This window comes from Mirounga angustirostris, unplaced genomic scaffold (assembly GCF_029215605.1).
Source record: "Mirounga angustirostris isolate CCGP_5_RB_7025 unplaced genomic scaffold, mMirAng1.0.hap1 SCAF_6, whole genome shotgun sequence".
NCBI lineage: Eukaryota > Metazoa > Chordata > Mammalia > Carnivora > Phocidae > Mirounga > Mirounga angustirostris.
The window spans coordinates 112,265,409-112,278,930 of record NW_026991714.1 but is presented as its reverse complement, the minus strand read 5'-3'; the positions used below and the strand labels follow the sequence as shown (position 1 = coordinate 112,278,930).

Sequence of the window (13,522 nt, the reverse complement as noted above, 5' to 3'; positions counted from 1 at the left end):
CATAAGCAGGAGTATAGATTATTCTGGTGTGCATTAGTTTAGCCTCGTTCTAAGACTCATTTGGTGCCCGTGACTTGTTTTATCTTTCCTATGTTGCTTACATATTTAAATTTTCCTTTTGATTTGTTTGTTTTTATTTTATTCTATGTTTTCCTATAAATTGCCTTCCATTCTTCCTGGGATAATATCAGGCATAAAAACGCATACAGTTAAAAGGAGCAGGAAGAAGGCAAGCATCAGCAGAACTTAGCAGCCTGCCTAATGCTGCAGTCAATGAGCAGAGGACTAGAGGAATCAGACCCTACAGCCATGCTCTGGCCAGAGTCTCGTGGGCCCCTAGACCAGAACATAACTCTCCGAGAGCAGGCTAACTGCACTTACCAGCCTGATGTTCTGGAAAGAGCATGGGTCAGCATGACCCAGCTCTGAAGAGCAGCCTTGCTACTTTCTGATTGCTACCGTGGGCCAGTCATCTAGATGTTCAGCCTCAGGTCTTCAAGACATAAAACTGACATTATAAGAACTACTTTACAGGCTGTTAGGAGGATTGAAACAGTGGAAAATGACCAGTTCCTACTATGGTCTCCATGAAAGGCAGCGCAGGTCAATACAGGACAGGATAGGGCTGTTGGTCAACATGGGCGTCAGGCCATGCCACTGGAACCAGCTTTTAGGGAGCTCTGATTACTTGCCAGATCTTGAGCTCAGGGGTGGCCATGTGTCCCCTCTTTTCATTTTGTCACAATAACTCTGTGGTAGGAGTTACCATAATCTCCGATTTTAGTAATAAGAACGCTGAAGTGGAGAGGTTTCCTGACATGGCTAGGTAATGGCAGGTCTGGGTTCGGACTGATGTCCCTCAGAACAGCATCTGCGCCAATACACACAAAGCTCTGCAGTCTCTCCTTGGCGAGCCAGGAGTCCACCCACAAGGCTTCCCACAGCCCTGAGATCCTGCATACCCAGCCCTGGGGTTCCTCTAACTGTCAGGAGGCCCAGCTTCCTCGGACCTGCCAACAGAGACTTAGAAAATGGCCTTTCAGTATGAGCCGGTGGACAGATTCCCTAACATGTCCAGAGCCACACAGAAATAGTGGGACACTGCAGCTGCCCAGTTAATCACAGGATGTGCCATGTGAGAGGTCTGTGGCCCTCAGTGGCATACCGAGCCCAAGCCCAAGCTGCACAAATGCACACGTCAATCACGAATTTGTCTCAGTGACCAAGCCCCTATGTGCCCTGCGGCATTTTAAGTCTTTTGTGCCGACTTGTGTCCTTGGCACTTAACAGACATTATCTCATTATCTCACCATGACCATTTTAGTTTAGATTAGTTTTCACGATTCAGTTAATACATTCATTCGTATATTGACGCAACAAACATTCACTGATGGCCCAAGCTGGGCCGCCACTGTGCTTGCTCGGGAGAAACCATGGAGAGTAACACACAACCCCTGTCCTGAAGGATTTACTCACCTGGTAGGGTCGTGGGTCTGTCTTGCGACGATGAGACAGCCAAGGTTAACAGGGGCAAGTCCCTTGTCCCGTGACACTCAGCTGAGATCTGGGGAGGCCATGCGATGCTGGGCCTGTGATGCTGACAGGTCAGAGGACCCCCTCTGGACTGTCACCTCCCCTCTCCACCACTCTCAGCTCATGCATGGTCACAGCGCTCAGCCTCAGCCTGTAGTCCCAGCTGGCCTGCAATGCAGGTCCAGGGCAGAGACTGCTCAACTGGCCAGTTGGAAGTGAGCTTCTCCTGGCTCTAACGAACGACTCTCTTGAAGTGTGCACACCTGGAGGACTCAGAGCTGTCACCGCAGGTGTAATCACCTGGCTATATCACCGTGAACCCGGCTGGAAGAGTACCATCTTCCCCGAAAGGAAAAACTTGGGTATGAGGAGCCTGGGGATTACCAGTTACTACTAGCTCACTGTCTAGACCCCTGGATGACAGAGGGAGTCCTTCAAATACCACAACAAAGGAAAACCACCATCCAGACACCTACATGGGGAATATGGGAGCAGTGCGGGTTGCCCCACCTTGGCGAAGAGGATGGAATCCAGATTCCTCTCACACCCTCTCTGAGCCCACATTCTCAGCTCTTCCTGCTTTACTGTCTTCATCTCCCACCATCCTCCTCCTCCTCCCCCCACCCCGCAGACTTACAGCACCAGTAGCTGAGACCAGACTTTCAAGCATGGCTGTAGTCTCTCCTCATTGAATGCCATCCCTGCCAACCACAAAGTGACTTTGGCAAGATGCCTTACCTCCCTGTGCCTCCATTTCCTTCTCTGTAAAAATGGAAAAATGGAAGGAACCATCTCAAAGGGTTGACATGAGAATTAAACACTACCTTTCAAGTGCTTAGGCTATATCCTGGCACCTAGAATGTGCTAGACAAGTGTGAGCTATTTGATGACTAACCTTCCTTCAGGTGTGTGCTCACCATCCCCTCCTTGATGAGGTCCTCCCTGGATGCCCCAGTCTGGACCACCCTCCCCGTGCACCACTTCTTAGCACCTCTATCTTCATATCATAGTATTGATCACAGCCTCTGTCTCTATATTATTGTTTCAAAGTCCATGTATGTGTCTCCGGACCTCACCCACAGCAGTGTGAACATCGTACATAGCACAAGGCAGATACTCCTCAAGGCAAATGAATGAATGAATGATTTGGTGAATCCTAGTCGGAGAGACTTACATTGTGGTTACTGAAGTTTGAAAGAAAGCATTTTTGTAAGTCCGTGGTCTGAGTGTTGCCTCATCCAGTTCTGTATTTTGCCCCTGATCCCATGTGAAGGGTCCTTATGTGCTTTGCTATTGAACTTTATCCATGGGCAACCAGACAGGGTGGGAGGGAGCACTGAGGCTTTTAAAGAGGAGAGAGACAAAACCCGATGTGTGCCGTGGGAAGCGCACTCTGCCTGCAGAGTGGAGAATGGGTTGGGGAAGGGGCCAGCTGGGGCAGAAGAAGAGCTGCCATGGCTCATCGTTGGCTGGGGGAGGGCCAGCATGCTGGGGAAGGGGCCAGGGTCCCCAGGACCATGCCGAGGAAGCCAGGGGCTCACATGGGTGGTATCTTGCAGGATCCTGGAGCTGCAGGACACCGGGGACCTCGATGTGCTCAAGCAGAAGTGGTGGCCACACAGGGGCCGCTGTGACCTCACCAGCCCTGCCAGTGCCCAGGCCAACGGCAAATCCCTCAAGCTGCACAGCTTCGCTGGGGTCTTCTGCATCCTGGCCATTGGCCTCCTCCTCGCCTGCCTGGTGGCCGCCCTGGAGCTGTGGTGGAACAGCAACCGGTGCCACCAGGAGACCCCCAAAGAGGTCTGTGCCCCACGTCCTGCTTCCCCTTTTCTGCAGCCTGGAGGCAGGAGAATCCCATGGGCAGGGGTTTCGTCCACTTACTATTTACCGGAGTCACTTGTGTGCACACAGCCATGTTTTATGCGGGGGGGTTGGGGGGGGTGGGTAGGATGGTGGTGTTGTTTCAGTTCGATTTTAAAGCAAGAGAACAAATGGAGGGGATGTTTTGGTGCTTGAATGGAGGGCCAAGGCACCAGCCGTGGCCACTAAAGTCCTGTATTTATCTATAGAGCGGGTACAGCATGAGCAGCGCCAGAGAGCCCTTCCCTACCCTGCCCCGCCCATGTGCCTCCCTGACCTGGAGAGAACAACTGTAGGGTAAGAGAGGAGACCTCCTTCCTTCCTGGTTCTCTTGGCTTTCACAGCAAGGGCCACAGGGCTCTGCTCTTCCAGCATGCAAGTAGGGACCGGCCCCTGCCTCTCCCAGCCTCCCTTCCTCCCTTTCCTCCCTCGTCTTCATAGGGCCCAGCCTATGCACACCCAGCACAGGGAGCACTGAGGCTTTGTCCGGACTCCGGGTCCTGGCACACTTTCTGCCTTACGTGTGCTGACCATGAGCTGATTCTGCCCATGACACTTCCTTCCATTGGGTTTGCTCTTCTTCAAGCTCATTTTGTTTGTTTTATATGAAGACTTCACTGAGGCAGCCTGGAGTCAATTCCCCAAGGAGGGTGGCAAGGAGGGCCACTTGGCCGTTTGATATTCTGCCAGCAGAGCCCTGCACACAGGCACGGAGGCATAAGCCCAGCCATAAGCCCACATGGTAGGGCTGCCACTGTGTGCTACATAGACCTCAGCTGCTTCTGAACGATCATCAGCAGATCATGTCAGTAACAAATAGGTGTAAAGTCCAAAGAGGCAGCAAGGTAACCAGCCCCAAATCCGAAGAGGCAGCGTCGCCATGGCCACCGTCTCTGCAGCCTAGAGAGACTGCTTGGCCACAGCCCATAAATCAGTCTGTCATGGAGCCCTTGGCCGGGTGGGGGTGGGGACAGACTCTCCATTCAGCGGGCTCTCTGCCATCGCGCTGAGCTTTTGCTAGAAGGACCTTGCCGTTTGACTCGGTGTGTTGGAAATGTTCTGGGGACATCCATCTTCCTCTTTGGCCTTCTGTGTACCTCCTTGCAAGGAAGTGCCAAATCTGGGTCTCCCACAGCCTCCTCCTTCTCCTTTTCACCCCTGGGCCACAGGAGAGAAGGAGGGGTGAGACTTAAGGGAAAGCCACTGAAAGGAATGGTTAATGGTTCTGCTTGAACTTCTTTTGGTACTGGAAATTTGTGTGTGTGTGTGTGTGTGTGTGAAAAAGTCATGGGGAGGACCTGTGAATTATTCTGATGAGTAGCTTTAAGGAAAGGCCACATATATGTCCCGTTACCAGCCTGCTTCTCACTGCCCAAGGCCATATGTACAGAAACATCAGAGTACACCCAGGGTAGGGTGGCCCTGGAGCTACTCCCAGTGGGACCAGAGAGGACCAGATCCCATTGCGTCCACTCTCCATGTTGTTGGATTTGGGTTTGGGTTTGGTTTTTCTCCACACCCCATCAGCCATAGCCTGATTTCCTCTGTGCAAATGCCCTTGGGTCAGGGGAGCAGGAGAGGCTCTCTGGGTGGGTGAGCATCTCACCATCATGGAGGCGCTGACCTGGGATGGCATGGGCAGAGAGGGTGCCCAGGCTCAGCCTTCCAGAATGTCCCTTGTGAGCCAGTTGCAGAGAGGCCATTCTTCTCTGCATTGGGCGTCCTCATCTGCTTCCAGTCATCATGTCCCTTCACATCCCGTTTAGTGTTTAGTGACAAGCCTAACCTGGGCAGCCCAGAATAAATTATCAGAGTGTGTGTGTGTGTGTATATATGTGTGTGTGTGAGAGAAAGACAGAGACAGAGACAGAGAGACAGAAAGAGACAAAAGGACAGGCATTGGGATAGATTGTTGGAGAGACATAGAAGGCAGAGGTAAAAGAGAGAAACGTAGAGAAAAGACCAGGAGACCAAGGAATGACCTAGCTACGAGGAACAGCTCTCTTCTTGCCAGTAAAGCATCCCACCTTCTCTTCTGGTTTCTGCATAAGCCCAGGATCTCAGGCACAAGAGGAGAGGATGAAATACATTGGTCCTACCTAGAAAATGTGGAAATTTCTGCCCCTGCCACCAACTTCCTTCCAGGTAGGAATGAGGACCAATGAAGAGGCATAGTAGCCGCCTTTCCTCCAGCTCCTTCTGGTGTTGCTAAGAAGGGTTGCATGGTAGAAGGAGATATCCCCTCTTTTTCCTATTTTTATGGGTTTCTGATTTTTTTAAGACTTTATTTATTTATTTGACACAGAGAGAGAGACGATGAGAGAGGGAACAGAAGCAGGGGGAGTAGGAGAGGAAGAAGCAGGCTTCCCGCTGAGCAGGGAGCCCAATGAGGGGCTCGATCCCAGGACTCTGGGATCATGACCTGAGCCAAAGGCAGACACTTAATCACTGAGCCACCCAGGCACCCCAGTTTCTGATTTTCAAATGAAATTTCTCCCTCCCTCTTCTTCTTCCTTTCATAAATATGCCTGTAGGGCCATAGCCCGTGTCCTCAGGGATCTTGCCTCCTCAGGGGCAGATGTGGCAGAGAGGTTGACCAAAGCAGTCCTTATTGATCAGGACCATTCTCAAGTGAGCAGAGGGTACCATGGATGTACCAAAGGGCACCCAGCCCAGCCTGGGTGTGAGGGGGGCACAGGGGGCAGGGGTAATTGTTAGTGAAGAGTTCTTGGGGCTTGGAGTGTTAGAAGTCAGTGTTGAAGAGTTGGTACAGATCTTAGAGCTGGAGGTGAGATCGGAAGTTTTGGCAGGGTGAACAGCATGGAGGTAAATAGTCCTCACCCCCTCCTCCCCCGCCTGGAGCTCTGGGGGCTGGAGTGTCAGCATCAGCAAGGGGATGTGAGTGGAGGAGGCTGGACCAGGGAGCAGGGGCTTCCTCTGAGGGACTTTGGTACCAGGCCAAGTGGTTGGGAACTTCATCACATAGGGAATAGGAACCAGGAAGGGGTTGACACAACAGGATAATAGAAGCCTTCCACAAATAATAATGGTATTTAATCCAGAACCACTTTGTGGTACTGGTTGCCTGTGTTTTATGGAGCAACATTTGCAATTAGGTGCGAGTGTCTGGTTAATCTTAGAATGCTTCATTTTGGGGCCTTGGCCATATTTCTTAAGAGCCAGAAAGCTGTCTTTGGGTGTCGGTCTAGTAGTGTTTGATGGCTTGTGGTGAGATGTCTTCAGACTTTAGACACCTACTTGAGGAAGAATAGTAATGTGCATTCAACCCCTTAATATTCATGTGGATTTGGGCTCATATTTTTTCTAAGGAATCCGACTATTATGTAGTTACCCAGTGCAGGTGAGCGCAGCAGGCTCTGTGCTTGCAGTGAAGAGCCACCCCCTTGATTTATGGGGGAAGGCATTGCTCAGAGAATAAAATATTAATGAAATAAAGATGAGAGCTGCACAAATGGGAGGTGACATGGAGAGTGAGGGATGAATCATCTGTCGCTGGGCTGGGGGCTGGGGGCTCGGAATGCTTGTGCTGCCTGCCTTGCCTGCCCTCCCCCAGGCCCTGCCTCCACAGCAGACAGGAGCCGACGGAGGTCGGGGTGGCCGGGCAGCCATGCAGACTAGCAGCCAGTGGGCCAGCTGCTTTCTGTGGAAGATTTGTTCCGAGGGACACTCCCTTTGGCTCCATGCCCTTCTCTGCCTCCACTCCTCTGATGCTTCTTCAACTCCATGGAGAGATCTTTCTCTCCTGTACTTACCCCTCTTCCTTTATGCCAACCTCACAGTGTTGCCCTGAGGTTCAATGAAGGAAGGTATGGAAAGGGCCATAAACAGCACCTGCCCACGGGACGTGCTGAGTGAATGGCAGCCCAGGCGCTACTCCCTCCCAAGGACCTTGTGCTGGGCAGTCACGGTCGTGGGGAAGACAAGTCACATCTTATGGCACCTTGTCTGTGCCAGGAAAAGTACACATTGTCTTCTTACCTGTCCTGATTCTCTTCAAGAACAGTGGAGGAAGGCATCCTTCGCCCTGGAAAAAGGATACAGAAGTGGCCGGGACAGAACTGGAATACGAATGATGTGTCTGCCCCTGGGCCTTCCATGCGGTGTGTGCAGGTGCAGGGGTTCCTACCTACCACTTTCCGGAGGATTTGGGGGATGAAAGGTGTAAGCTGGGCTTTTTCTGGAGCCAGGATCCTGGTTCCTAGCTAGGCGTTGACATCCTCTGAACCCCAGTTTCTCTCTTCTGCTGAAAACCGAGCCTGGCCCAATGGCTACATTGCCGATATCAGACCTCTTAGCATGAGGGTGAAGATAGTGACTGCACGTTGCAGCCTTTACTCCAGGGCCTTCCAGGAGGAAGGCAGTGAATGCTTATCAGACCCCAGTGTGGACCTCACAACCGGTTCAGACACCACTCCCCTCTATAAAACCTCCCCTGCTCACCTCCATGGGCTGCCTGCCCTCCCTGTGTATACGCATTCAAGCAGGCTGTGATTCCAAATTGCTGAGAATGGTTTACCTGCCTGTCCCTGCTTGGAGTCTGCTGGCGCTTCTCCACCTCTGCATTCCCATCAATTAGCCCAGTGTCTGGACAGCGGGGCCGGTGATGGATCTAACTGAAGTATTGAGTACCTTCTGTATTCCAGGGACCAAGATGGATGCTTTACCAAGAACATTAGCTCATCTGGTAGTAGGAGCTCTAAAGTATTTACTGAATGAATGAACCAGTCTGGGCTCCTATAAAGAAAACGTTATTAATGTTAAATTGTTGTGTAATCATTGCAGCTGGATCAATGGCTTTCAATTCTGGCTGCACATCAGAGGTGATTAATCCTGGAACTTTTTAGAAATACAGATGCTTGGGTTCCATTCCCCAAAGGGTAGTATTGGGTAGCTCTGGACAACTCTAATTTCTAAGAGCTCCACACACGCTTCTGATATCCTGCCAAGGATGAAAACCACTGGTCTACACCATCCTTCCAAGGGGAAATTGGGAACATACAGCCTGGCATAGTGGAAAAGAGCCCAGGTTTTGGAGCAGGGCAGATGTGGACTCTGATCCTGACGCTCTACTTACCGTGCAGTTGTGTGTGACCTTGAGCAGATCTCTCCACACCCCTTGGATACCTGCTACTACCACCTATGCTAGAAGGTGTTCATTAGCTCTCTCCTCTTTTCGCCTTCCCTTACGAAATGTATGACTGAGCCTACCGGAACTCTTTCTCATGATGCTCTGAAAACTGCCCAGCATCTCCTGAGACCACTTCATTAACTGTTGAACTTTGCTCTGACCCAACCGCTAGTCTCAGACCTCCAGCCCAGCCCTTTGGGGCTGGGCAAGTCTGTGAAGCAGTTCTAAAGAACATCATACTGATGGTATTTCTCCCAGCCGTTGGGTCTCATTTACAACCCAGTTGGTCTCAGTGGTAATGGGAGAACACTTCTACAACCATCCCAGTCAGGTGTGAAGTCCCTCATCCTATTTTTGTTCCATCCCAACTTAAAGTAAAAGCCGTTGGACACTAAACAAAGTCTGTTCTAACGAGTCCCATGTGTAACCGGCTGTTACATAGATGATAGTTTAGTTAATTACCGTTTTCCAGTACACTGAATTATTTCCACATTGGTGAACAGCGGCTTAATTACAGAACTTTATCTCTCTGCAAGACAATGCCTGGGAGAAGGTCCCCAGTCACCTCTGTTGGTGCATCTGTCATCATGTTTAATATGAGGGGAGAAACACAGAATTCAGCCAGATTCATGGATAAATGCAGTCTGAATTTTATGTCATATTCAGGGATGTTTGACTAGGTCAGTTACCTACAGTAAATTAATGAAGACAGCAGCAAGTTTCCATGCGGTTGAACACCAAAAACTTGAGATAATGAGGATGTAAACTGATGTAGTTCACATAAAAAAGTCCATTATTTGAATTTGCATAACATAATAGAATGTCCCATTTTGTCTAAAATACAGATAATTATTCAAATCACTCCTGCCTCTTTCCTTGAGCAGGCGGATTATTTCCGCCTCCTCGTTCCTTGGCCAGGGGCCACGGGAAATGACTTCGTGTGTGCTAAATCTGTGGCCCCAGGTGACCCACGATTATGCTTCCAGTCTTTACCGCACAACGTGGTTTTCTCCAGTTCTCTGCACTTCGGCTCTGACCCCTAGACGTCTGTGGAAGCAGGCAGCTGAGGGACGTCGTGGCAGACTCAGAGCCAGACTGCATGGGTTTTCAGGGGGGCGAGGCATTTTCTTTAGTCGTCCTCATTTTGTTTTCTGGTTAAACCGTCAAATATGGGCAGCTCGCAGTGGCACCTTGTTCCTCCAGAGTTTGTGTTGGAGCTACCAGTGGTCATAAAATTTGAATAGAATGAGGTCCCGCTGGTGCGGAGAGCGTGAATTACTTGACTGCCGTTTGGGGTGGGAAGGTCTCCCTGGAAGGTCTGTTCAGTTGGTGCGGACATTTGCTCTGGGTCCCGACGTGGAGCGGTTACGGGCTCATGACCGACCTCAACTGGAAGCCGATACCCACCGCACAGCTTTATAGTCCTTGGAGCTGCTTCATTTGTCCTTAACTTGAGGCACGAGAAAAATTATTTGGATTTAGGAGACTATTCAAGCTCTTTCCTCCAAAAATACTGATTCTGGGGTAATTGGGCTGTCCCCACACCTACACCCTGGGCTGGCTTTTATTCTAGATGCTTGGGTATTACCAGACCAAGTCCTCACAGCTGTGATGATTATGCCAGATCGGTGCCTATAGCCAACCACTTTGAGAATCCTACTTTCCGAACCTTTTCTCCCTCGTACCTCTCTGGTGAACGATTTCATCTCAGAGACCTCTTTTGCTCACATTTTTCTTCAGAGGATTTGGGGTGGTTGGTCTTCCCCCAAAGCTCTCCTTCTGTTTTGTGTCTGTGGCATTAGGAAGAGAGGGCTCTTTTCACTTGGTCCCCACTCAACTCTCTGCCTCCCTATGGCCTGCTTGGGCAGGAAGTTCCCCTTTCTCTTTCTCTAGACCCCAGCAAAATGGGGAGCATCTCCTGAATACTTTTCTGAGAAAAGGGGTCATGTCCTTTCTTCTAACCAGCAGAGTGAACAGGGCTGGGACCAAGATGCTTGCCTTCCACTCTGAATTAGTCCACTCCTAAACTTGACTTCTTTCGATCTCCAAAAGGATCCTTAAAGCCCTGGAAAGAACATCTAAAGGGGGAAAAGGTGAGATTGTGTAATAACCAGTTCTTCTCATTATCCCAAGTCCAGTGGCCATCAGTTTTCCTTCGATGGAAACTGAAGGCTCTGCCAACAGGGACACCTGGCTCATCCAACCTTCTACGAGCTTTGCTATCTGCAAAGAGAAGGGAGGGTTATATTATTAAACCCCCAAAGTGTCTGAAATTCTCTCTCAACTTCTCCAGCTTCCAGGATCTCTGATACTTGTCTTGTGTCCTTCCCATATTTTGAAATGAAAATAACCGATAGATACAGATATTTATCAACATAGCCGTGGCACTGACTTTGGCCAATGCAGATGAAAAAGCCGTATCAGCAGTTTATCTGGGCCACATAGCAACCACAAGAAGTCTGGAGAAGCAGGATGGGTGGTGGGCAGGAGTCAGGCTTGTCCAATCTCTTGCTGGGGGGCAAGAGATAGGAGGACAGTCATGGAGCAGAAAGTTTGTTGAAGTTCTACTGCTGTATTGGAAGGACAATCAATTCTTTTCTGTCTCTTTTTATCTCTTTGTTCAGGATTCAGATTCAGTCCTATTGTCCTTACTTGCATCTTAGCTACAGGTGGGCAGGACACCTGCAACCTGTTATCCAGTGAGAAAGAAGTAATTCCCCAAAGCACACAAACCATGGTCTTCTTAGGAAGAGATAATTGATGCATTGTGGCCTCAAAACAGCCAGAGACTAGGGCACCTGGGTGGCTCAGTTGGTTAAGCGACTGCCTTCGGCTCAGGTCCCGATCCTGGAGTCCCAGGATCGAGTCCCGCATCGGGCTCCCTGCTCGGCAGGGAGCCTGCTTCTCCCTCTGACCCTCCCCCGTCTCATGCTCTCTCTCTCTATCTCATTCTCTCTCTCAAATAAATAAATAAAATCTTTAAAAAAAAAAAAAACAGCCAGAGACTAATATAGCAATTAAAAAAAAACTATTAAAAATAGTTTCATATGCAAAAATAAAAACAAAGCAGATAAAACACAGAGAAAAAGGCAAGGTTGCACAGAGCTGGATCAATATGCTGTAAGGTAATTAAGAGAACTTGAATTTGGCATCTTGTATTTTTTACCGACTTAAAAGAGTCTGTGAAAGTCACATTTAGTCAGGCTAAGTAAAGGCCTGGTACTCTCCAGCCACTTTCTCCAGTGTCACCCACGACACTTGCCACCCACAACACTTGCCACCCAGAGGCGTCCTCAACTTGGAGCTGGTTTTCCAGCATCAGCGAGCTGAGCTCTGCTGTGGGGGGGCTTCAGATCTCTGGAATGTCGGCTCTGCCCGTGGGGCTCTGCCAGTGATTTCCAATGTTCCCATCTGGGGCACAGAGCCACGCCCCATAGTATCCTCCATCCTCAAATCAGTTGGCTTTCTTATTCTCAGCTTTGCTCTTGGCCCAGGATGAGTTCTTTACTGTCCTGTGGGGGTTGTTAGTTTTCTTTTTCTGGGAAAGGTTCTGGGAAAGATGGCAGGTGACCCGCAGAAGTCAACCTCTGTCTACAGTCATGAACTCGGCAAAGGTGTGGACAGAGCAGTGGCCCTGCCTTCTCCACGCCAGGGGGCTCTGGGAACAAGGAGTAAACTGCAGAGGCAACTTCCTTGCTCGAGGAGGGCTGGGTTGAGACTTCATGGGGGTTAACCACTCATGAGAGAGGGGTGTTCATGCCAGCTACTCAGGGTGGCCTCTTCCTGGGAAAAATCCTCTCCCACCAGCCTCCTAGGAGCTCAGAGCATCCACTGGAATGCCCTTAGATTTGTATGGTTCCTTCTTTTTTCTTTTGAAAGTGCATTCAGGGCTTCTACATTGTGTGGTATTTCTTTTTTTTTTTTTTTTCATTATATGTATTTTTATTTTTAAATTTACATTCAGTACAATTCACTTTTTTTGGGGGGGGGGAGTATACAGTACTAAGAGCCTTGACAAATGCTTAGGGTTATGTAATCGCCAACATAATCAAGATAGGGTTGTACCAGACAAACAAGCTTCTTCATGCTGCCACTTTGGAGTCCCAACCCCCTTCCTTCCCTTAGGCCCTGATGAGCACTGATTTGTTCTTTGTCCCTATGGTTTTTTCTTTTCCAGAATGTCAAATAAATGGAATCATATGATAGGTGGGCTTTTCAGTCTGGCTTTTTCCGCTTAGCCTCATATACCCACTTGCTGCAAGTGTCCATAGTTCATTCCTTTTTTTTTTAATTTTTTTTATTCTTATATTATCCCCATACATTGCATCATTAGTTTTAGATGTAGTGTTCCATGATTCATTGTTTGTGCATAACACCCAGTGCTCCATGCAGAATGTGCCCTCCTCAATACCCATCACCAGGCTAACCCATCCTCCCATCCCCCCTCCCCTCTAGAACCCTCAGTTTGTTTTTCAGAGTCCATCGTCTCTCATGGTTCGTCTACCCCTCTGATTTCCCCCCCTTCATTCTTCCCCTCCTGCTACCTTCTTCTTCTTCCTCTTCTTTTTTTTTTCTTAACATATATTGCAAAAATATGGAACGCTTCACGAATTTGCGTGTCATCCTTGCACAGGGGCCATGCTAATCTTCTCTGTATCGTTCCAATTTTAGTATATGTGCTGCCGAAGCGAGCACTTGTGTGGTATTTCTAACCACCCGACAAGACAGGTTCCTACTGTATGGATGTCACCATTAGACAGCCCGTGCGTGGTGTTCTGTCTCAGAGCGGAGCTTTGACATGGCATTTCTCTAGGAGTTTGACCTCAGGGAAGCATGGTAGTAGGCATGAACTTGCCTGGCACATTGGCACTCATGCTGCCTGAAAATGGGAGTGAAACTTTGAGCACCTCATCGAGGAGCTGGCATGGCTCCTCCGTGGACACCTGGTCCCCGCCCCACCTCCTTGGGGGGAACTGAGCA

At 49.6% G+C, this 13,522-nt stretch overlaps 1 protein-coding gene and 1 non-coding gene across 2 annotated transcripts in view; one reads left to right on the top strand and one right to left on the bottom strand.

The window, feature by feature from the left end:
- The window catches only part of GRID1 (glutamate ionotropic receptor delta type subunit 1), a 701,878-nt gene that overhangs the window by 686,696 nt on the left and 1,660 nt on the right, over positions 1-13,522 (top strand). The window contains exon 15 of the mRNA XM_045878237.3: positions 3,093-3,333. Within this exon, the coding sequence (XP_045734193.1) occupies positions 3,093-3,333 (241 nt within the window). The remainder of the gene's footprint in view (positions 1-3,092; positions 3,334-13,522) is intronic.
- Positions 13,131-13,237, bottom strand: LOC123847172 (U6 spliceosomal RNA). Its single transcript, XR_006791427.1, has one exon. It is a non-coding gene; the product is annotated as a U6 spliceosomal RNA (small nuclear RNA).